Source organism: Mobula hypostoma, chromosome 3 (genome assembly GCF_963921235.1).
Source record: "Mobula hypostoma chromosome 3, sMobHyp1.1, whole genome shotgun sequence".
Taxonomy (NCBI): Eukaryota; Metazoa; Chordata; class Chondrichthyes; order Myliobatiformes; family Myliobatidae; genus Mobula; species Mobula hypostoma.
Window position 1 is genome coordinate 176,001,335 of NC_086099.1, and position 25,921 is coordinate 176,027,255.

Below are 25,921 nucleotides of genomic sequence, written 5' to 3' on the forward strand. Positions count from 1 at the left end.
TCATGCTGCTCATAGCCCTCCACGCCAGCGCCTTTCGTATCTTTATGTCCTTCTCCGAACTCATCATTCTTGACCTGAGGTATTTGTAGTCAAAGACTTTCTTAATGCTATCATTCTTTACGGTCTTGAGAGTACCTTCGTCGCAGTGAAATGCATGTACTCTGTCTTTTTAGCGTTTAGGTGAAGTCCAACTTTATTGCACTCAGTTTCCACTTTTATCAGTAGCTGCTGTGTTTCCTCCATCTGGTCAGAGAGCAGGACTATGTCATCTGCAAAATCGAGATCTGGTCTGACCCTTTTGGTTCATCCTGGTTTTATGATAAAACCAAGCTTTTCATGATCTTAGGTAGCTTGACGCAGAACGTAATCACGGATGATTCAAGCAGGCTTATATTATACCCGTGCCAGAAGAACATGATAACCTGCCTCATTGAATATCATCCAGAAGCACTTACATGCACTGTGATGGTGATTTGAGGGGTTGGTGATGAAACTGATCTATTCCTTCCTAAGAAGTGACTTGGATCCACTCCAATTTGCCTACCATCACAACAGGCCAACAGCAGACGCTGTTTCAGTGGCTCTTCACTCAACCCTGGAACATCTGGACAGCGAAGAGGCATACATCAGGCTGCTCTTCATTTACTACAGCTCAGCATTCAATACCATAATCCCCTCAAAGCTAATCAATAAGCTTCAAGTCTTAGGCCTCAATACCTCCTTATGTAACTGGATCCTCAATTTCCTCACTTGTGATAATTGTCAATTCAGGTTTGCAACAACATTTCCTCCACAGTCTCCATCGGCACAGGTGCACCCACAGCTGTGTGCTTAGCCTCCTGCTCTACGCACTGTATACTTATGACTGCAAGGCTAAGCACATCTCCAATGCCAAATTTAGATTTTTCTGATGTCACTGGCCAAATCAAAAGTGCTGAATGAGCATACTGGAGGGAGATTGAAAATCTGCCTGAGAAATGCCACTACACTCAATGTCAGCAAGACAAAGAAGCTGATTATTGACTACAGGAGAAGGATCCTGGAGATTCATGAGCCAGTCCTCATCAGGGGACCAGAGGTAGAGAGATTCACCAACTTTAGTTTCCTCAGTGAGATCATGATCATTTCAGAGCATCTGTCCTGGGTCCCGCACATAAGTGCCATTACAAAAAAAGCACGGCAGTGACTCTACTTTCTTAGTGTGCAAAGAGTCAGTATGTCATCTGAAACTTTGACAAAATTATATAGGTGTGCATTGAAAATTATATTGGCTGGTTGCTTCACAGTCTGGTATGGAAATATCACTGCCCTTGAATGGAAAAGCCTATAAAAAGTAATGGAAACAGCTCAGTACATCATGGGTAAAGCCTCCATTAAACACATCTACATGAAGCACTGTCACAGGAAAGCAGTATCCATCATCAAGGACCCCCACCACCCAGGCCATGCCCTCTTCTCATTGCTACCATCAGGAAAGAGGTACAGGAGCCTCAACACCCACACCACCAGGCTCAGGAAGTTATTACCCCTCAACCATTAGGCATTTAAACCAGAGGGAATAACTTCTCTCAGCTTCACTCACCCCATCACATAACCTATGGACTCACTTACAAGGACTCTACAACTCATGTTCTCAATATTATAAATGTATGTGTGTATTTATTTATTTAGTATTTGCACAATTTTTTGTCTTTTGCAAAAGTTTGAACTAAATTTATTATCAAAGTACACATATGTCGCCATATACAACCTCGAGGTTCATTTACTTGTGGGTGTTCACAGTGAATACAAAAAAACACAAACAAAGACAAACAACCAGTTTTTCATTGATTCTATTCTGTTTCTTTGTATTTACTGTGAACACCCACAAGTAAATGAACCTCAGGGTTGTATATGGTGACATATATATACTTTGATAATAAATTTACTTTGAATTTTGAGATGGTGGGAAGGGAAGACATGAAAATACGGGTGTTCCACCTCCTGTGTTTGCATAGAAGATTGCCATAAAATGGAAAGTGGTTGATAGGGACAAAGAGCAGACCTGAAAATTACAAGGACAGCAATCCTTTCAAAACGCTTAAAGGAGGTGGGAGGGGAAAATGTGTCTACTGGTGAAATCTTGCTCTAAACCCATCCTTCCCTCACATTCTCTGCTACTGGAAGCAACCTTTTTCTCTTCTTCACAGTTCTGATAAAACAGCAATCTGCCTTTTAAAACTGTTCCTCTTTCTACAGATAGTGCCTGACCTGCAAATTCCTTCATCAGCTCAAGCTGAAAGGCTGCCTAAAAAGTTGTTTATTCAGCTTTATTAAGAGATACATTTCTAGAAAGGAACTTCATCTTTTTCCTTCACAAGTTAGGTCTTAGCTAATGACTGATTCCAATTAGTATGCTTTAAGATCTTAGACCTGGCAAAAAAAAAGCAAAGGTTATTTATGAAAATGATAGCAGGAATGAGGACTCTCTATTTCTCTCATTGGAACTCCATAAGATTACTTTTCAAAGATGTCACATTTTTTAAAATGTTTTTAATAAGGAGAAATTGTTTCCACCGGAAAAAAAACTTAGCAGAAAACAGAGATTTTTTAGCAAAAAATACTAGTTGGGAATTAGAAGAATAATTTACACAGAAAGTGCAAATAACCAGGACTACATTCCCTGAACAAATAGTGGAAGAAGATCACATGGTAACTCTCAAAAGGAAATTGAATGGGAAAAATCATCAGGACAGCATAAGAGATTGGGGATGAATGACTTACTCACTCAAAGAACCAGCACAGGAAAAAGATAACTAAAACTGCTAAAATTTAGTAATTCTTTGTATCACAGAAATGGTGCTTTCATACTAAATTTAAATTGGGCGAGGAAAGAAACACATTGTGTATAAAATATAAGTTTTACATAAATAGAACAAAGAAAATTTTACAACAGGATAACAAACTAGTATTGGAAATTTTAAAAATGCATATGGGAGAAATATAACAAAATTAATCAGTCCCATTAAAGTGGTCAGAGAATAATTTAGATCTTTAAAAGGAAATGGTGTTACAATAATTGAAAATAACATCCCACAATGGTTTTACAAACAGTAATGAAATAGCTGAACAAATAATTAGTTTTGGTTACGTTACTTGTGGGAACAATGTTGGCCATAACCCTAGGAAAATCCCTGTGGTCCCTCTCAGATTTGTGGGATCTTTTAAATCTACCAGAAAGAGCAAATGCAGCTCAATTTAATGCCTTTAATGAAAGACACCACTAGCAATGCAACATCACATGAGTACTACTCTATCAGAGGAGGTGTCTTTCACAAGAGAAATGCCAGCCTAGATTAAAATTTAAACTTAAAAATATACCTTTAGATTTTAGTAAGGCGGTATTATAGTACATATTTCTATTCATTGAAATTCATTGAAAACCTAAAAAAGCAATGTTAACTAAAATCCTCTAAGTATGACAGCACAATTAATGAAAGACCATTGATGTTTGAAGATAGTGTGACGACAAACCAAGTTATCAGACGATTGATGCTGATGAGAGAGATAAGGGAGACAAATGGAGGAGCGTTCAAAATGTTAATGAGAGAGAAGAGAGAGATAACGGAAAAGAAACACAGTTCAGAATATTGACAGATCAGTTGCTTTGAACCTGAACTGTTTGAAGTTTGATGGACAGGCGATACCCCAGCAGGGGGATAAAAAGAACGGGTTCGCTGAGGCACGACACACACCACGAGATCACGAGATAACGAGACCCTGGAAGAGCGGTGTGCCCCCACAAGTTGGTGGAATTTTGGAGGTCTGGTTCAAGGGAACCGACCATAGACTGACAGGGTGAAAAGGTACGATCGGCGGGAACCTGGTGTGTGTGCCCGCCCTTGCCTGGTGCCGGGTTCACCGCGGAAGAACGGTCGTATCCGGAACAGAGGGGTCACAGTCGGTGACCACAGCAGGATAGAAGACCTAAAAGGGTCCACCTGAAAGCCAACTGCGAAGAACATCAAAGGTCTGCTTGAATCAAAATTTGCATCTCTCTCTCTCTCTCTCCAACGGCACAACAGCGATTACTGCAAACTGTACTAAGCTGAACTGAACTCTGTGTCACTTGAGACTGATCATTTTACCCCTAGACTGCGATAGAGCTTGATTGATTCCTATTACCCTAGTTCTGTGTACATGTGTGTTTTATCATTGCTAACCTGTTGCATTTATATCCGTACGATTCGAGTACTGTGTTATTTATTTCTTTAATAAAACTTTATTAGCTTCCAGTAATCCAGACTCCAACTAGTGGTCCATTTCTGCTGGTTTGGCAACCCAGTTACGGGGTACGTAACATAAGAAGTATCAGTTTTTCTCTTTTAAGACATTGCTTGCATACCACCTGGCTTTGGGCTTCCCATGAGGGCCAAAAGAAAGAAATTAATTGTAAATTTCTGCATTTCACTTATAATTTTACTTGGAATTATTAGAGGAAAAAGAAATGTCTATAGCACATTCCCAAGAGATATTCCGGTGAAAGAAGTTAACAAACATTTGGTTTAATCACTGACCATCAAATCTGGCTGGACTAGATAATATGCTGTCAGTCCTTATTCTTCTATACCAAAAATGGCTTTCTAGCCTAAGACTATTCTGGAAGTCAAAGAAAAATACTTCATTTCTTTACCACATTTATTTTCTTAAATCATCTGTTGTCTCCTGTATCCTCACCTCCATTAATTACAAGGACTCATGAGACAATCTGATTAGGTATGTCTTGTCCCATATCTTCATTTACCAGGCCAACGGAACAAACTTTTAATATTTCTCCTACTTAAATTTAATCCTGAGTTTTTTTTTAGTTTCTTTCCTATAGCTCATTGCACACTTTTTTCTCTACTTATCCATTCACTGCCCCATTAATTGCATCCATTAAACTGCTGACTGCCCAATTTACAACTATATGAAGATTTGCCAAGACCACATCTGTTGTGACCTCCTTATCTAAGAAAGAATGCACTTGCCATTGAGGGAAGGCAGTAAAGATTTACAGGACTGGTTCTAGGGATGGCAGGTTTGGAGTCAATAATGCCGACCAGGCTATATTCTCTCAGACTGGAGAGATCTCAGTGAAGTTTACAAAATTTGTAAAGGGATTAACAGGCTGAATACTGGGAAGATTTTTCTCCAATCAGAGAACAAAGCTTGAAGATAAGGGATGAGTCATTTAGGTCTGATATGAGAAATTAGAACATTCAAAACCAAGTGAACCCTTGGAGTTCTCTGCCCTATGCAGCAAAGAAAGTTCATTAATTGTGTTAATTCAGAACAGAGATTGATTGATTTTTGGGTGGAAAAGGAATCAAATAGTATGAGGATAGTTCTGGAAAATGGCATTGGCATGGAAAAACAGCTGTGGTCTTAATGAATGACTGAGCAGGCTCAAAGGATCAATTGACTTACTCCTGTTCCTATTTGTTATGTTACACTTGTTTCTTAGTGCACAACATTGTTGATATTGTTTTCTTTACCTAAGTATTGTTCCTTTTCCTTAAAAACTACCATTGTCATCCCCTCGTCATCAAAAATAACCAAATCCTTGACTTCTAATGTCCACATATCCAAATTATTCTTTGTTTCTGAAATTGGAGAATGTGTTGTAAGCTTTCATATCTATGCCTATCTTGGCTTGATTAAATACCTCCAGTCAGGTTTCCATCCCTGTACTAAAATGCTATGATGAATCTCACTATGATGTCCAAAGGGATTGTAGCTAGGTTGATTGTATAATTGAATGTATCCTTCCTTGCCTTTTTTTTCTGATCTATGAAGTAATTGACCACACCATCCATTTCCAATACCTCTCAACTGTTATCTATTTCAATGGGATAACATTTGCCCACTTCTGTTTCTATCTTTAGATTTGTAGTCAAACACCTCCAATAATTACTCTTCTAATAATTGAACCTTCACAAATGTGACCTTCATCCTTGCCCCCTCCTTCTGTTCCCATTTAAGACCTACCCATCTGCGCTTGTGAAAATACAATGCCTATTATCTCCTGTCGTTACATTTGAACATTTAAATTATCTGCTTAACATTCAATTGAAGCTGAGCAGCAAATTCCTTGAACTAAATGTTGAGAATAGTCAAGCCCAATTTCAAACCTTATCACAAACATATTTTTCTGTACATCAGCACTATCTGTCTAGCAACTAGTTATATCACAAAAACTCTTTGCATTTTTAGTGATAGCACTGACACCAAGATACCATTCCTAAGGTCACCCACTCTCTGCTGCTGACACATTAAATCTGACCTGAATGTGTTAGGTTTAACCATTTCAATGCATCTCTCTTATTCTACTTTTCCTAGAGTTGAAGTTACCCAAATCTAAGCTGTCCATTTTATAGTCTGGATTAAATCTGGTCTCTTTTTCATCTGCACTTGCTGACCTACATTTAAATCCCATTAACTAGAACATCAAATTTAACACTCTATGATTTCAAAGTCCATCTATCCTATTTCTAATTTTGGCATGTTGATCATCTCCACGTTTCATTAATCCTCCACTGTCTGCTAATCTTAGAAGCATGAAATTTACTCACTAAAGCTCAGCTTCAAGAAGGACCTCTTTGATTAAGACTTTGATCATGTCCTCAAAACTACTTACACAACTTGCTAGTATATTCGCTTTGGTAAAGAGTTAATTTTGATTGAAACATTTAAAGAATAATTTTTTTAAATCTCTAACAATTTCAATGACTCTTAAAACACAAAGTATCACAGAACATGCCCTTTGTCTCATCATAGCTGTGCACCCACAAGCCAATGTAATTAATCCCATCTGACTATACATGGTCCATATTCCTCTATTCTCTGCACATTCAGGTGTTTGTCCAAATGTTTTCCAAGCACCAAGCACTGTGTAAAGTAATTTATTTTCTCTTGCCCACAAACCCTCTGGTACTTGACAAATCCACCCTTCCTAAGACATATGAATTTTATACATTTATAACATGTCACTCCAGCCCACCAGAAAAAATCAAGTTTGTCTAAACTATCCTTACAGCAAATACACTCCAATGCTGCAGCGTGGCAGCCAGAACAGCACCATGTTCCAAATGTAGCTAAATTCTGTGCAGACTTAAGATTCAAGATAGTTTATTATCATTCTTCAGTATGTGATGGGTAGTCACTTTCCATGGCCTGAGAGGCTTGATAACCTCAGCTTTCTAACATAGCAAAGGATCAGTGTTGTTTATGACGAAGTTAAACTTCTAACAAATATTCCTTACTTAGCTTCAGTTTTCAGAACTGGTTTTCAGTTCTTAATATGAATTGCAAACAGGAATCAGCTTGAAGTTAAAAGCACAGCTTTGCAAACAGCATTGTTTACACAGCACTGGCTGCTCAAGGGATATTGTTTGCAAAGTGAAGTGACCATGGACTTCTTGCCTGCATTAGTCAAACTTTAGACAATGGGGTTATGCCAAGGTGACAGGCATAGCTGATCTGTCAATGGTTGGGATATTTGTGTACTCAGAGAGTCAGCCCTTGCAGCATTCATTTTGGGTGTCTGGGAACTCTGTCCTCAAAAGCTTACTCTAGAATTACTTTGTCCCGGCAAAGATATCTGAGAAACATCATATGCAAATAATGTCAACTAGTAGCAAAACAGTATAAATATTAGCAAGCATTGGGGATTATTAGCAGTGACAAGGAGAATGACAGAAAGACAGGGCAGCAAAAAGAGGAACTCAAATTCATTCTTGAACTTTTGGTTTCTGCGATGGATGACTTGTTTGCCTGTAACTTGCTGGTATGTTCTTTTAGTTCGTAAGAATTATACCTGTGTTTGGAAACTTTTGTATTTGTAAATCTTTTGTAATTTTTAAATCTGTTATAAATCAGAAAACCTCTGTGAGTGTTAAATGCATGTTAAAAGCTTTTTGTCTAAATTTAAAAGTGTATCATTAAAGATAAAATCAACTACGTATAAACTACTTCATTAACTAAAAGCATCTCCCCCTTGGAAGGGAAGGGTAACTCACCACTCAAGCAGTGAGTATTGGGGTATTGGCAGAAAGACTTCACCTCGGAGACTATACTGGGAAGTAACCTAGTCCTCGAAGAGTAATGGATACAGTATAACCTACCTATAGAGAGGGTGCAAGTTGATACACATATTGTATAGAGCTTAAGATCTTCTTTTGAGTTGAGAGCTTTACGAATAGTGAACCCAATATCATTACTGTACAAGTGTAAAGGAAAACAAAATGATTATCATTCTGGATCTGATGCAGCAAAAAAAGAAAGCACAATAAGCATAAAGAATATATATATATCTATATTCAAAATCCAGCTCTCTTCAGCCTCCTCAGAAAGCGGAGCTGTCAGTGAGCTTTCTCGACTGTGGTGGATGTGTTCCCCGACAAGGACAGGCTGTGTGAAATGTGCACTCCCAGGAGTTGAAAGAACTCACAGTTTCCATTTTGGGGCATCAACGTGAAGAGTGGTGCTAGTTTTCATGAAGTTGATAGCCATCTTGTCGATATTAAAGAAGAGGTTATATGCCTGGCACCAGGCCTTGAGCTCTTCCACCTCCTCTCTGTCAGCTGTCTCATAGCTGTTGGTAATGAGCTCCACCACTGATGTATCATTGGCAAACCTGATGATGTGATTGCTCGAGTGTTTGGTCATGCAGTCATGTGTGAGCAGAGGGTGCAGCAGTGGGTTCAGCACACAGCCCTGGGGGGGGCAATCATGTTGCGGATGATGGGGAGGGAGGAACAGATGTGCATCCTGACTGCCTGTTGGTTAGGAAGTCCAACACCCAGTTGTACACTGGTGTGTTTAGATCAAAGAGCAGGAACCTGCTCACCAAGGTTTGTGGAACAATAGTGTTTAATGCTGAACTGAAATCCAGAAACAGCATTAGGGCTTTAAATTCCTCAGCGATCATTTCAGAGGATCTGTGCTGGGCCCAGCATGTAAGTGCAATTATGAAGAAAGTACAGCAGCACTTCTACTTCCTTAGAAGTTTGTGAGGATTCAGCATGACAAACCTCTGTAGATGTGTGGTGGAAAATATATTGACTGGTTGCACCGTGGAAACGACAACACCGTTGAATGGAAAAGCATACAAAAAGTAGTGGATATGGCCCAGTTGATCACAGGTAAAGCCCTCCTCACCCCTGAGCATATCTCTAAGGAGCATTCTTGCAAGGAAGCAGTACTGTATCCATCATCGAGGACACCCACCACCCAGGCCATGCTCTCTCCTTACTGCTGCCATCAGGAAAAAGATACAGGAACCACAGGACTTAGACCACCAGGTTCAGGGGCAATTATTACCCCTCAACTAGAGGGGTTAACTTCACTCTCCCCCATCACTTAACTATTCCCACAACCTATGCAACACACATCAAAGTTGCCGGTGAATGCAGCAGGCCAGGCAGCATCTGTAGGAAGAGGTACAGTCGACGTCTCGGGCCGAGACCCTTCGTCAGGACTAACTGAAGGAAGAGTTAGTAAGAGATTTGAAAGTGGGAGGGGGAGGGGGAGATCCAAAATGATAGGAGAAGACAGGAGGGGGAGGGATGGAGCCAAGAGCTGGACAGGTGATTGGCAAAAGGGATAAGAGAGGATCATGGGACAGGAGGCCCAGGGAGAAGGAAAAGGGGGAGGGGGGGAAAAACCCAGAGGATGGGCAAGGGGTATAGTCAGAGGGACAGAGGGAGAAAAAGGAGAGAGAGAGAAAAAGAATGTGTGTATATAAATAAATAACGGATGGGGTACGAGGGGGAGGTGGGGCATTAGCAGAAGTTAGAGAAGTCAGTCTTCATGCCATCAGGTTGGAGGCTACCCAGACGGAATATAAGGTGTTGTTCCTCCAACCTGAGTGTGGCTTCATCTTTACAGTAGAGGAGGCCGTGGATAGATATATAAGAATGGGAATGGGATGTGGAATTAAAATGTGTGGCCACTGGGAGATCCTGCTTTCTCTGGCGGACAGAGCGTAGGTGTTCAGTGAAATGATCTCCTAGTCTGTGTCGAGTCTCGCCAATATATAGGCCACATCGGGAGCACTGGACGCAGTATATTACCCCAGCCGACTCACAGGTGAAGTGTCGCTTCACCTGGAAGGACTGTCTGGGACCCTGAATGGTGGTAAGGGAGAAAGTGTAAGGGCATGTGTAGCACTTGTTCAACTTACAAGGATAAGTGCCAGGAGGGAGATCAGTGGGGAGGGATGGGGGGGACGAATGGACAAGGGAGTCGCATAGGGAGCGATCCCTGCGGAAAGCAGGGGGGGGGGAGGGAAAGATGTGCTTAGTGGTGGGATCCCGTTGGAGGTGGCGGAAGTTACGGAGAATAATATATTGGACCCGGAGGCTGGTGGGGTGGTAGGTGAGGACCAGGGGAACCCTATTCCTATTGGAGTGGCGGGAGGATGGAGTGAGAGCAGATGTGCATGAAATGGGGGAGATGCGTTTGAGAGCAGAGTTGATGGTGGAGGAAGGGATACCCCTTGCCCATCCTCTGGGTTCCCCCCCCCCTTTTCCTTCTCCCTGGGCCTCCTGTCCCATGATCCTCTCATATCCCTCTTGCCAATCACCTGTCCAGCTGTTGGCTCCATCCCTCCCCCTCCTGTCTTCTCCTATCATTTTGGATCTACCCCTCCCCCTCCCACTTTCAAATCTCTTACTAGCTCTTCCTTCAGTTAGTCCCGACAAAGGGTTTCGGCTCGAAACGTCGACTGTACCTCTTCCTAGAGATGCTGCCTGGCCTGCTGCGTTCACCATCAACTTTGATGTGTGTTACTTGAATTTCCAGCATCTGCAGAATTCCTCGTGTTTGCCCACAACCTATGGACTCATTTTGAACGATTCTTTATCTCTTATCCTCAATATTGCTTGTTTATTTGTTATTATGATTTCTCATTTGTATTTACACAGTAGTTTGTCTTTTGCCACATTGGCTGTTTGTCCATCCTAATGGGTGCCGTCTTTCATTGATTCTACTGTGTTTCTTCGAGTTAGTGTGTATGCCTGTAAGAAAACGAATTTCAGGGCTGTATATGGTGACATATGTACTTTGATCGTAAATTTACTTTTAAGTTTGATATTAAGAGTCCTTGTTTTCCAGGTGTGTCATGGCTAGCTGCATTACAGACACGATTGACATTTGTTGTAGAGCGGTTCTGTTGGTAAGCACATTGGCGAGTGTCCAGTGCGGCAGGAATGGAGCTTTTGAGTTGTGTTAGCAGCCTTTAGAAATATTTCATGATGAAAGGCGTCAGAGCCATGGTGCAGTTTTAGCTGCAACATAAATCGTCAATATTTAACAGGCAGCATCCTAATCATAACGGTAACTATGGAATTCACCTTCATTACCACCGTATCAAACTTGAGTTACCACTCTTTTGGATCTTTCACCCCAAGATCCCTCTGTACAGCAATGCTCCTCAGCGTCCTGCCATCTACTATTTGAGCTTCTGCTACATACAGCGAAACTTGCCACAGAATCTATTTCAGAAGGCGCAGCGGACTTCCACACAAACTCTAACTGAATACGGGTCTCAACCATCGGCTCCTACCGCCGGTGCTGATTGGTGCCCGTGCGTAGAGGTTCGTTGCTATGCGATCTAGAACTGCACATGCGCGGATGCTGGCTTCCGGTTGCGCCAGGAGGAGGGTCAGGATGTGGCGGCGCCCCTGAGATATTGGCGGCGCAGAGCTGAGCAGGGGAAGCTGAATTGATAGATTCAGCGGCAACCGATTCAACACGGTTCGCGCCTGAGCGGTCGGCTCCGGCTGGGAGATGTACAACGTTGAGCTGGCCGAGCTAGTGTGGGGCAGGCGCCCGAGCGGCGGCCTCTCCGATTCCGTCTTCCGCAGATGGACCCAAGGTAGCGGCCCCACCCTGAGTTCGCTCAGTCAACCTGATTGATGAGGCGGTAGGCCCGACGCCTCACTAGTACCCGATAGTCCCGGCCGATTAAGCGATGCTCAAAGCCTCATTCAGCTCCAGTTTTTCCTCATGCAACCGGCTTGGTCCAACATTCATTCCTCACCCTGTTTTCCTTCTCCCTGGGTAGTGAGGAGATGTACTGTATCGCTACTTTCACTCTCGACTGTTATTTTTTATTAATCTTAAACACAAGAAATTCTGCAGATGCTGGAAATCCAAAGCAACACACACAAAATGCTGGAAGAACTCGGCCAATTAGACGGTATCTGTGGAAATGAAGTCGATGTTTCGGGCCGAAACCTTCCTAAGGCTCCTTAAGAAAGAGGGGTCTCGACCCGAAACAGCGACTGTTTATTCATTACCGTAGATTCCTCCAGACCTGCTTGAGTTCTTACAACATTTTCTGTGTTGCTTTTTTTATTGTGCCCTTTCCATTCTTGTCTTCTATTGTCTGTCTTTATTTTGCAATCTGCCTTTTCAATTGGCGCATTTTCAACTCTGCAGCTTGTGGTAGTAACCACTTACAAGCCAGTAATAAAAAGAAAATGCAGGCAGCACCCAGCTTGTCAGCTGGCATCAGTGAAACAGCAATGACATTATCGTTTCAACACAAAGACCCGGAGTCAGCCTTACTCTAGAGACTGCTGCCCGGTTTTAAAATACTCTGATTTTTCGAACAGCGGTATTCCTCCTAATCGCATGGCCATGGAGCACTCTGAAGTGTTTGGTAGTTCGAGTTTTACGTTCAGATATTAAAAAGTCACTAATACTGATACAGCCAAATGGAATTAGCGTGCATGGTCAAAAGGTTTGCCATGAACTTGATGGGTTGAAGGGTCTATTTCAGTACCACAGCATTCTGATTCAGTGACTTAAAGGAAATGTTTGTGTTTTTCTTGTAGTAAATATGTTGGCTTGGTTAAATAGTCATTTGACTGCTCCTGTGTCATGCAACTGACATTGTACTGTTCACTGAAATACTGAAGCCCATTTGAGTTTCCCAACTTTGTTATTTAAAATTGGCAGTGTGTGCGGTTGTTCCAACTAGCAGAGTAGACAAGGAACTGCAGATGTTGGTTTCTGGAGCAAAAAATAAATTGCTGGAAAGACTAGATGGCCTGAGCGGCATCTGTGGTGGCAAAAAGGATGATTGATGTGCTGAAACCTGAACCATCAACTATTCCTGTGCCTCCACGGATGCTCCTGGACCTGTGGTTTATTTAGTTCCATAATCCAGCCATTTGTCCCAGGTTTTGTGGGTACTATGGCAGTCATTATTTTGAGGTATCAGGAAATTAATGGTAGGATACTGAGGTTTGGAAGAACAGAGGGACCTTGGTGTGTATTCTGCAGATACTTGAAACTGTAGAGTAAGTCAATAAAATGTTTGAAATTATGTATGGGATTGTTTCCTTTATTAGCCGAGGCGTGCAGTAATAATGCAGTGAGTTGGATCATAGTTTGATGCTTTATGCAGTTCTAATCACTGTTACAGGAAGGATCGAATAGCCCAGAATTGTTTAAGACAGGAGGCTGATGAGAAACTAAATTGAGGTTAAAATTATTTGTGGCCTGTTTAGTGTAAGTAGAAGGGACTGGGATCCATTCAGAGTTTGGGGAGAGGATGATATGGTCTCACATAGATTAAAATTGAATCAAGGGAGATGAATTGGATCTGGCCCCTGTTGCCCAGAAACTTGGTAATGCAGAAGCCATTAATGTATTTAAAGAACTGTGACCTGTGGGGAATGGGGCAGCCTGCTGGGTGATAAGATTAGGCTGGGCAACTTTTAATTCATCTTCATGGAAATAATGGGCTGGATAGCCTTGTGTTGTAAATTCTATATGCTTCTGACAGTTCAGCTTCTTGTGGACTGTTCATTTCATTGCAAGTGTTTTTAATCACTTTTAAAATTTCCTTTGTAGGCTTCGTTTTAAGTCAATCAGAAGCAACAGCCTTGGAACAGTTTGAAGGTGGACCCTGTGCAGTGATAGCACCTGTTCAGGTATAATGCATTGATTTAAAGTCTGTAGTTCTGTTAAATGTGTTGCAATTTTACTTGGTAATCCAGTATATATTTATATATATAATATATCTTATTTATATAATGTGCATTATCAGAAGTCAGTTCAAGTGTTTCCTTCAAGGACTTGTTTGTAGCTTCCAGTGAATCTCCATTTTTAAACTTTTTCATACATTTTGCTGGCATGGTGGTTTGACTAACGACGTAATTTTTATTTGTAAAATAATTCAGGCGCACAATTGTTCCATGAAATTCAAAGCTACCTAAAAGTAGCAATAGAAATAAGATGGTGTCAGTCAGGGCACCAAATATATAAAAGTTGGAATTTCTTCAAGGTTCTAGTTGGGCCACGTTTGAAGTTTGAGAAAGTAAGGAGGCATGGGATCCAAGGGGACACTGCTTTGTGGATCCAGAACTGGCTTGCCCACAGAAGGCAAAGAGTGGTTGTAGACGGATCATTTTCTGCATGGAGGTCGGTGACCAGTGGTGTGCCTCTGGGATCTGTTCTGGGACCCTTAATCTTCATGATTTTTATAAATGACCTGGATGAGTAAGTAGAGGGATGGGTTAGTAAGTTTGCTGATGACACAAAGGTTGAAGGTGTTGTGGATAGTGTGGAGGGCTGTCAGAGGTTACAGTGGGACATTGATAGGACGCAAAACTGGGCTGAGAAGTGGCAGATGGAGTTCAACCCAGGTAAGTGTGAAGTGGTTCACTTTGGTAAGTCAAATGTAATGGCAAAATATAGTATTAATGGTAAGACTCTTGGCAGTGTGGAAGATCAGAGAGATCTTGGGGTCCGAGTTCTTAGGACGCTCAAAGCAGCTGCGCAGGTTGACTCTGTGGTTAAGAAGGCATATGGTGTATTGACCTTCATCAGTCGTGGAATTGAATTTAGGAGCCGAGAGGTAATGTTGCAGCCATATTGGACCCTGTTCAGACCCCACTTGGAGTACTGTGCTCAGTTCTGGTCACCTCACTACAGGAAGGATGTGGAAACCATAGAAAGGGTGCAGAGGAGATTTACAAGGATGTTGCCTGGATTGGGGAGCATGCCTCATGAAAACAGGTTGAGTGAACTCGACCTTTTCTCCTTGGAGCGTCGGAGGATGACAGGTGACCTGATAGAGGTGTATAAGATGATGAGAGGTATTGATCATGTGGATAGTCAGAAGCTTTTTCCCAGGGCTGAAATGGTTGCCACAAGAGGACACAGGTTTAAGGTGCTGGGGAGTAGGTACAGAGGAGATGTCAGGAGTAAGTTTTTTTACGCAGAGCAAGTGCATGGAATGGGCTGCCGGCAATGGTGGTGGAGGCGGATATGATAGGGTCTTTTAAGAGACTTTTGGATAGGTACATGGAGCTTAGAAAAACAGGGCTTTGGGCAACCCTAGTAATTTCTAAAGTAGGGACATGTTCGGCACAACTTTTTGGGCTGAAGGGCCTGTATTGTGCTGTAGGATTTCTATGTTTCTATGAAGTATTGTTTGTTGTCCTGGTCACCAAACCAAAGGAAGGATGTGAAAACTTTGGAGAGGGTGCAAAAGAGGACATCTGGTTTGGATTGTATTAGCTATAAAGAGGGGTTAGACAAACTTGTATTATTTTCTCTGAAGGGTCAGAAGCTGAGCAGATGGAAGTGCATTAAATTTGAGAGGGCAGACATGAAGAGTCTTTCACAAGATTAATGAAATATTAAAGGACAGTGCTGTAAGTTGAGATGAGAGAAGTTTAAGATTTATATGGCAATTTTGTTTTTGGACAGTGGTATTTGCTTGGACTGTGCTGCCAGCTATGAGAGTAATGTTTAAGAAACATGTAAGTAGGATCATAAACTGAAGAAATCTAAGACTATGTGCAGGAAGAGAAGACTGGTGTATATTAGCATCTTGGTCAGCATAGACATCATGAACGCAAGATAGCATTATTTTTTTGTTCTATGTTTTATAACCATATAAAAATTACAGCACGGAAACAGGCCATCTCGGCCCTTCTAGTCTGTGCCGAACTCTTACCCTATCCTAGTCCCACCGACCTGCACTCAGCCCATAACCCTCTATTCCTTTCCTGTCCATATATCTATCCAATTTAACTTTAAACGACAACATAGAACCTGCCTCAACCACTTCTGCTGGAAGCTCATTCCACACAGCTACCACTCTCTGAGTAAAGAAGTTCCCCCTCATGTTACCCCTAAACTTTTGTCCTCTAATTCTCAACCCACGTCCTCTTGTTTGAATCTTCCCCACTCTCAATGGAAAAAGTCTAACCACATCAACTCTATCAATCCCCCTCATAATTTTAAACAGCTCTATCAAGTCCCCCCCACAACCTTCTACGCTCCAAAGAATAAAGACCTAACTTGTTCAACCTTTCTCTGTAACTTAGGAGATGAAACCCAGGCAATATTTTAGTAAACCTCCTCTGTACTCTCTCAATTTTATTGACATCTTTCCGATAATTCTGTGATCAGAACTGTACACAGTACTCCAGATTTGGCCTTACCAATGCCTTATACAATTTCAACGTTGCATCCCGACTCCTATACTCAATGTTCTGATTAATAAAGGCCAGCAAACCAAAAGCTTTCTTCACCACCCTATCCACATGAAATTCCATCTTCAGGGAACTATGCACCATTATTCCTAGATCCCTCTGTTCTACAGCATTCTTTAATTCCCTACCATTTACCATGCATGTCCTATTTTGATTAGTTCTACTAAAATGTAGCACCTCACATTTTTCAGCATTAAACTCCATCTGCCATCTTTCAGGCCACGCTTCTAACTGTCCTAAATCTCTCTGCAAGTTTTGAAAACCTACCTCATCATCCACAACACCACCTATCTTAGTATCATCTGCATACTTACTAATCCAATTTACCACCCCATCATCCAGATCATTAATATATATTACAAACAACATTGGACCCAGTACAGATCCCTGAGGCACTCCGCTATGCACCGTCCTCCAATCTGACACACAGTTATCCACCACTACTCTCTGGCATCTCCCAACTAGCCACTGCTGAATCCATTTTACTACTTCCATATTAATGCTTAACGATTGAACCTTCCTAACTAACCTTCCGTGTGGAACCTTGTCAAAGGCCTTACTGAAGTCCATATAGACAACATCCACATTTTTACCCTCGTCAACTTTCTTGGTAACCTCATCAAAAAATTCAATAAGATTTGTCAAACATAACCTTCCATGCACAAATCCACGTTGACTGTTCCTAATCAGACCCTGTCTATCCAGAAAATTTTATATACCATCTCTAAGAATACTTTCCATCAATTTACCCACCACTGACGTTAAACTCACAGGCTGATAATTGCCAGGTTTACTCTTAGAACCCTTTTTAAAATCCTTTTAAACCCTTTTGGTTTCTATCTTCCTCTATTTTTCTGTTTCATTTGGAAATCAAGTGGAAAAGTAACGCTAAATAATTCTGGAACCTGAATCTCTGAATTATATCTCTGAAGTGGTATTATTTGCTGTTGATTTGGTCTTCAGTCCTCTATGTGGGATGGATAGCTGGAAGGATATTTTGCAGTTTCATCTTTTTAAGTGTTAAATTATGTAGCCTTTCTAAATCCATAAATATATTTCTTGTTACATTTATTGTATCCTCAAATGTTTTACAGCTTTTATAACTATTATTTAAAAAATTAATACACTGTCAAAGTTTGAGATGTGCAGTTGCTCAAAACTTGAGTACCGTTTTTAAAAATGGTCTAATAGAATTATTGGTCTGATCATTGGAGTAGTTAAAATTGTATAGTTTGTGGTTAAAATATTCTGACAGCAAATAAGACTTGAAATTTGCAGTTTATATAGAAAATAAATCAGCTTGTGTTAATTTGGTGGTGTTTGACTGCTTCATGGTCATTAACTTAATTATTAAGTACAAATATTGCTAAACATGCTTGAATTACACTGGATCTGGAAAGAGAAAAGCAGGTGTAAAGTTTCAGGTCAACAAGGTAATGAAAATTTCATGTTATTAAATTCGGTAAAAAAATGGCCATTTGATCTGCGTGTACTTGCAGGCAATGGTTCGTTGGATGCACTTTTGACTTTGCTAATTTGATATAAGCAAAACTGACTATGGGGAAAGAAAGGTAAATTACTAATTTTGCTGATTAATTAGTAATATGATTTCACACGGGGGTTTATTTTGTTCGAGCTGATAGTACATTCAGTTCACGTATTTAGCTCTGGCTTTTTTTTTTGCTTTCAGGCTTACCTTTTAAAGAATATTATGTTTCATTCTGAAAAACCAAACTGGCGAAATTGCACAGGTATGATGTCTTAACCAATCATTTTGCCCAAGGCCTGTGGAGTTCAAATATATGGAAATTGTTTGTGTCTTCCTGTGAGATGAATTTTATGCAAACTTTAAATCATGCATGAGATGATTTTAATTACAAATAGTTTTAAATTGATCTGTCCACTTAAATTCTGTATGTGGTGTCCTATTACAATTCAGATCTATTTAGCAGGAGCTAGTCATTTTTCTCAGAGTTTAGTTAACGACACTGATATGCAAGTCGTCTATTTCTTGCAAAGTGTCCCATACAGCAGCAGTCCCAGCTATCAAAATAGTAAATTGTTTTAAGATGTTGCCTTGTGGATCTATCATAAAACCAGTCAATTTTATGACATATAATAGAAATTTTTCTAGGTTAATAGACGTTAGTTTGTATTGGATATTGATTGGCAGTCTGTTAGTAATCCAAGAGCATTTATTGTCATTCTTCAGTACACAAATGTAAAGGAGGATGAAATAATTATTACTTCAGGTCTGATGTAGCATAAAACACATCATAAGCAAAAATAGCACAATGAAAAAACAAAAAAAGAACAAAACAGAAGAAATATAAAAGCAATCCTATAAAACAGTTTACAAGTAATTGTTTGACTATAGCCATATACACCTAAGATTAGCTTATTAACATTGATTGTATGTGGATAATGTGGTCCCAGGTGCAGGAGTATCTGTACATGAAGTGAATGTCATTGTATTAAACATCAGAAGCATAACCAGAGTATAAACAAAAGTTATGTCATTGAAAATTAAAAATTCAAATTCAGGACTGAAAAAAGGAGTTGGAAATAAACTGATAACTGGTGTCATGAGAATGACTTCAAAAATAGTTGTGATGTTATTTATAAATTTTCTAGAGAGGTTCTTTTTCCCTTCCCAGTTTGCTCTAAAAGTGACAACTCCCACACTATCTTTGTGTTAAGGCTTCTTTTTGGTTATTGGATGTGGCTGGCAAGGGTAGCTTTTATTGCCTATACCTTGTCTTCTATCATAGCATTCCTTCTGGAGAGGGTACTGGCAAAGTGGCTGTTGAAGGTTTTTGCCCCACTGAAATAGTTTGCAACACAGATGGTAGCCTGTAGTTAGTGTTGTAATGTGATAGAGATTGTGGGTTTGTGAGATGCCATCAGTAACCTGGATGGGTAGCTTTGTAGCTGATACACCACTGCTGGGATAGGAAGTTAACATGCAGCTACTTTGTGCTGGCAAGTTTTGAGGTTCTGGGGCATTGCTGCCATTCATCCAGGCAAGTTGATGCCTTTTAAATGGTGCAAATTGGGATGTTATTTTAAAAGATCCCATTATTCTATAAAATGTAGTTTTCAATTTTTTTCACTTATTGTTCAACTAACAACAAATGTCTCTGTTTTGTTATATCTAATCCTTATGGTTGAAGCTACAGTTTGCAAGGAAAAGGTTGTGAACCCTTGGTTTTCTGCATTAATTACTCATGAAATATGTCTGAGCTACATCTAAGTCACAATAACAGACAAACACAATCTGCCTAAACTAATAACACAAACAATTGTACATTTCATGTCTTTATTGAATGCATTGTTTAATCATTCATAGTCCAGGCTGGGAAATGTATGTGAATCCTTGTGTTTAATAACTGGTAGAACCTCCTTTGGCAGCAGTAGCCTCTACCAAATGTTTGCTGTTACTGCTGATCAGATTTGTACAATGCCGGGGAGGAATTTTAGATCATTCCTGCATACAAAACTGTTTCAGTTCCTCAGTATTTCTGTGATACCTTGTATGAACAGCCTTCTTTGGGTCATGCCACAGCATCTCAATTGAGTTAAGGTCTGGACTCTGACACAGCAGTTCCAAAACACAAATTTTCTTCTTTTTAAACAATTCTGTTGATTTACTCTTGTGTTTTGGATCATTGTCGTGTTGCATCATCCAACTTCTATTCAGCCTTGGGTGACAGACTGCTACCCTGACAAATATCTTGATACAATTTTGAGTTCATTGTTCCTTCAACGATTGCAAGCTACCCAAGCCCTGGGGCAACAAAGCAGGCTCAAACCATGGTGCTCCTTCCACTGTACTTCACAGTTGGGATGAGGTTTTGGTGTTGGTGTATAGTACCGTTTTTCCTCCAAGCATAGCAGTATGCATTTCTGCCAAAAGGTTCAACTTTTGTGTCGTCTGTGTACAGAACATTGTCCCAGAAATGTTATGGAACATCCAGGTGAACTTTTGTAAACCTGAGACGTGCAGTAATGTTTTTTTTTGAGAGCAGTGGTTTCCTCTAGTGTCTTTTCCTGAACCCCATTCTTGTTCAGTGTTTTTCTTATAATGGACACATGAACAGAGACTTTAGCAAGTTGTAGAGATTTCTGAAGGTCTTTTGCTGTTATCCATGGGTTCTTTTTCATCTCCTTCAGCATTGCATATTTCACTATTTGTGTGACCTTTGTAGGATGCGCACTCTTAGGGAGATTAGCAACAGTACTGAATTTCTTCCATTTGCAGACAGTTTCTCTTTCTGTCGACAAATGAACACTCAGGTCTTTAGAAATGCTTTTCTAGCCTTTTCCAGCTTCGTGCATCTCTACAATGTTTCTTCTAAGGTCCTCTGAAGCTGTTTTGATTGAGGCATTGTGTACATAAACAGATCTTTCCTGAGAAGAGCAGGCTCTGTCAGTAACCTGACTTGGTGTGTCTTTTTATTGGGCAGGGCATCTCTACAACCCACATCTCCAATTTTATCTCATTGATTGGAACACCTGACTCCAAATAGCTTTTGTAGAAAGCACTAACCCAGAGGTTGACTGACCTTTTTCTGAACCTAGACTGTGATTGTTTAAATGGTGAACTCAGTATTGACACTTGTATGCTATTAGTTTAGGCAGATTATATTTGTCTATTATTGTGACTTAGATGAAGATCAGACCATATTTTGAATAACTTATGCAGAAAACCAGGTAACTGGAAAGGGTTCACAAACTTTTTCTTGCAACTGTACATAGAGATTCATTCTTTCCTGATATTCTGTCCTAGATTAACAGTTGGTGTGAAGTGAATCTTTTGACAAAGGCAAGGCTAGTATTACTGTATTGTTGATCTTTTACCCTGCCTGATAAATTTTGTTTAGCTGATGATGTTACTTACAAATGCAGGTTTTAAATTTCTGTCAATTTCAGAAGAAGAGCTTAAGCATCTTTTCTGCCTCACTCTGACTGAGATTCTAGAAACTGCTAGATTAAACAACTCCAGTCCTTACTGTTTGGTAATGTGGGCAAGAGGAAAAACATCAGAAGAACATGCCAGTATTTCTGAAAATCAACCAGAGTCCAGTCAAGGGACTGAAGAGGATCAGCTCTGTAAGAAACCACCTTTTTGGATAAATAATTATATATGATGGTGAATATTTCTATTTTTTAAAGAAATAATTTTGCTTTTGCTTGCCTAACTAGTGCAGTCTGCATGCCTGTTTACAATTCTTAAATTGAATCTGGAGCTATTCAGTAATTTTGATTTCATGCAGAATATAGCTATATTTTGTAATATTGATATTTAATAGAAATAACTTCAGCTCAGATTTTGGGTAAATATTGTTAATTCAAACTTGGTCGTTTTAATTGTTTTTCAGTACTGGATGAGTTGAAAATGTTGAGAAATTGTTCTTTGTTTTTATAATGATGGAAATAAAATAACTCAAGGAAAGTAATGGAAAATTATACTTAATCATTGCTAAATGTGGACCAAGTTCAATTCAATGTCAGTCACATCATGATTCAAGCTATTTCTGCAAGAGTGAAATTCAAGTTTCCATGTCATACGTAACTGTGGTCATGAGCTCCTGCCTTGCTTTCTCAGGATAGTGTGGCAGGAGTCTGTGTTGGCACATGTCACAGTTTTGCTATTGTCTCTTGGACAAATAGTAGTACAACAGATGTTATTTGTGGATGGCCTCTTGCCCTTGCAGTGCAGTTTTCACTTGTGAACTGATGTCATTCCTAAAAGGTTTTTATATTTTTATTCTTGCTTTTTAGATAATGTTCTAAGCTGTTGTTCTCAGGCCATGACCTTAAAAACATCTAGAACAATTTATACAAAATGCTGGAGGAAATCGGTGGGACAGGCAGAGTGCATGGAAATAAACAGTCAAAATTTTGGGTGATGATCCTTCTTAATACTGGAAAGGAAGGGGGAAGATACTAGAAGAAAAAGGTAGGGGAGAGGAAGAGGGGTAGCTAGAAGGTAATAGATGAAGCCAGGTGGGTAGGAAAGGTAAAAAGCTGGAGGTGAAGGAATCTGATAGGAGGAAAGTGGACTATAAGAGAAAGGGGAGGAGGAGAGGATCTTCTCCATACCCACCTTTTCAAGATGTTTCGGGATCAATGTTTTTCTATAAATGATAGCACCAATTTTGTGCTCTCAACTCCGGATGAGGTCTCAATAGTGCTATGCTTAACCGAGGTCTTACAGTGCTTTTGCATCCAGCTGCCTTGCAGTAAATAATCACATTCTGTTTAATTCTATACTTGGAGTATTGTATACACACTCTTGTCTTTCAAGCTGGAGAGAGTGCAGAAGAGGTTTTCAAGGATGTTCCCTGAACTAAGGAACTGAATTATAGGGAGAGGTTGCCTGCGCTGGGTAAGGTGATAGGGATGATCATCATCCTTTCCCCAAGGTCAGGGAGCCCAAAACGAGAGAGCATAGATACAAGGTTTTAAAAAAAAGAGTTGAGAGGTAACTGCACAAAGTTGTGAATACCTGGAATGAGCTGTCAGAGGAAGTATAATTGTATCATATAAGATGATGTTGGATGGGTACATGGAAGTGGAGTAATATCCTAGTTTGCAAGTGATGCAAAGCTGTGTGCGAATGTAAGCTATTAGAATGAAAAGAAGCTCCTGTGTAATTTGAACAGGTGCAGTACAATGTGGATAAATGATGTTACCCACCTCGAAGGCAAAAAAAAAGGCCAATTATCTGATGGGTAGCAGGTAAAGAGCAGTAGACCTGAGTGTTTTTGTGCACCATTTGCTGAAAGTGCAACAGGTAATTCAGAAACTAAGTGGTACATTATCCTTCATGGCAAGAGGACAAGTGCAGGAGTAGGAATGTCTTGTGTGCAGTTTTCATCTCCACATATCAGAAGTTATTTTTGCTGTGGAAGGAGTGCAGTGAATGTTCAGCAGACGTTCTTGCGATGACTGGGCTGATCGAAAAAGAAAGATGCAACTTGCATTCACTTAAGTTTTTGAAAGAATGGGGGGAGGGCATATCACGGTGATCTACAGAGTACTTGAATGGACCAGGCAGATTCAGAAAGGATGTATCTTGCGCTGGGGAGATTGGAACCAATGGTCATGGTCCAAGGATAAGAGGTAATTTATAACTAAGATGAGTAGACTGTCTTTCATCCAGGAGTGAATCTCCAGAATTCTCTATCACAATTTATTAAAGACAAGTCATTAGATGTATTTGTGAATTTGAATATTGGGGCTTAATGAATACAGAGGGGGAAGCCAGAGCAGTGTACCAAATTTGGATGATCGGATCTGGCAATTTCATAAGCAAGGAGTGACATCCTGAACTATTGCACAAACATTTATGATACATATTAGATCTTGTTAGTAAGATGCATGGATGTCAATATACACAAACTTAAAATTACCAATAATTGCTCAGTTCAATAAAAAATGGTTCCGGACTAAGAGCACGCAAGTTAATTTGTAGCACCATTACAACCTATATTGTGAATGGGGAAAATAGTCTGAATGGTCAAATGCTTCACTACTCATTTTCCTAGTGCTGTAGTAATTATTGAGTAAGAAGGAAAGTAAACATTGAAAAGGAAAGGGAATTGACCTGGTTCCTTTAGGTAAGAAAAAAATTTAGGCAGCTATATTTGTTATATTAAAGAAAAAGGGGAGAAACAATCTTGACCCTAATCTTAACCTTTCAGGCACTTAGTTTTGGCAGTCTCTTTGTTAATGGTCTTAAAGAGATGCTGCAGAATTACAGACCAGAGCTGATATCAATAATTGAAGTATTAGAAATCTGTGGTTCTAAAGAAGTTAAAATCTGCTTTGCAATGTAGAACATATGAGCATTTGGAGAAAATTAAAGGAAAATTGGAATATATTCTTTTCAGAGCCCAATTTTTCCCTAGGGTGAATTTTTTTGTCTCCTGGTAGGTAGAAAAATTGAACTATTACTGGCTGCTATTCGGGCTTGCAATTCGTGAAATGGGTGAGATCAGTGGAGAGTGATGTATTGTTAAATGCAGCTTAACAAGGTTGACTTCGTTGACACTATTGAATTAAATTGACTTTATTACTTACATCTTTCATATACGCAAGTAAAAATCTTTTACGTCTCCATCTCAAAGTGCAATTTATAATAAATAGTATGTACAACAGGATAGTGAATGTAACATAGAAATACGTTTGTGTCAGCATGAATTAAGTAGTCTGATAGCCTGGTGGAAGAAGCTGTCCTGGAGCCTGTTGGTCCTGGCTTTTATGCTGTGCTTCCGTTTCCCGGATGGTAGCAGATCGAACAGTTTGTGGTTGGGGTGACCCTGGTCCCCAATGATCCTTTGGGCCCTTTTTACACACCTGTCTTTGTAAATGTTCTGGATAGTGAGAACTTCACGTCTGCAGATGTGGTGGGCTGTCTCCACCACTCTCTGCAGAATCCTGCGATTGAGGGAAGTACAGTTCTCATACCAGGCAGTGACACAGCCAGTCAGGATGCTCTCAGTTGTGCCCCTATGGAAAGTTATGATTTGGGGGGCCACACTAAACTCCTCAACCGTCTGAAGTGACAGAGGTGTTGTTATGCCTGTTCACCACACAGCCGGTATGTACAGACCGTGTGAGATCCTTGTTAATGTTTATGCTGAGGAACTTAAAGCTGTTCACCCTCTTAACCCAAGATCTATTGATGTCAATAGGGGTAGCCTGTCTCCATTCTGCTTGTAGTCCACAACCAGCTCCTTTGTTTTTGTAACATTGAGAAGAAGGTTGTTTTCTTGACTCCACTGTATCAGGGTGATAACTTCATCTCTGTAGGTTGCCTCGTTATTATTTGAGATTAGGCCAATCAGTGTAGTGTTGTCAGTAAATTTAACTAGCAGATTAGAGCTGTGGGTGGTGACAAAGTCATGAGTTATACAGAGAGTAAAGGTGGGGGCTTAGTACACAGACCTGAGAGGCACCTCTGTTGAGGGGCAGAGGTGAGTGAGCCCACTCTTACCACCTGTTGGCAATCTGACAGGAAGTCCAGGATCAAGCAAGGGTGAAGGCCGGGATGTCTGACCTTCTTGTCGAGCCTGGAGGGAATTATGGTGTTGAATGCTGAACTGCAGTTCAAGAACAGCATTCTCACATAAGCATCCCTCTTCTCCAGGTGTGTAGAGCTGTGGCTATTGCATTATCTGTCGCTCGGTTGCATCAGTAGGCGAATTGTAGGGGGTCCTGTGTGGTTGGTAGCAAGCTGCAGATGTAGTCCTTGACCAGCCTCTCAAAGTGTTTGCATATTATTGAGGTGAGCGTGACAGGGCTTAAGTTGTTCAGACACATTACGTTGTTACTATTAAGAGATCAATGTGCCTGATGAAAAACAATAAACC

The 25,921-nt window shown here is 40.3% G+C and overlaps 1 protein-coding gene across 2 annotated transcripts in view; it reads left to right on the forward strand.

The window, feature by feature from the left end:
- The first annotated feature begins 11,669 nt into the window (after positions 1 to 11,669).
- The window catches only part of mindy3 (MINDY lysine 48 deubiquitinase 3), a 139,835-nt gene continuing 125,583 nt past the window's right edge, over positions 11,670 to 25,921 (forward strand). The window contains exons 1-4 of one of the 2 annotated variants that reach the window (XM_063044124.1): positions 11,670 to 11,899; positions 13,888 to 13,967; positions 18,232 to 18,292; positions 21,474 to 21,653. In XM_063044124.1, the coding sequence (XP_062900194.1) occupies positions 11,812 to 11,899; positions 13,888 to 13,967; positions 18,232 to 18,292; positions 21,474 to 21,653 (409 nt within the window). In that variant the 5' untranslated portion in view covers positions 11,670 to 11,811. The other variant, XM_063044125.1, reaches the window with a different exon arrangement.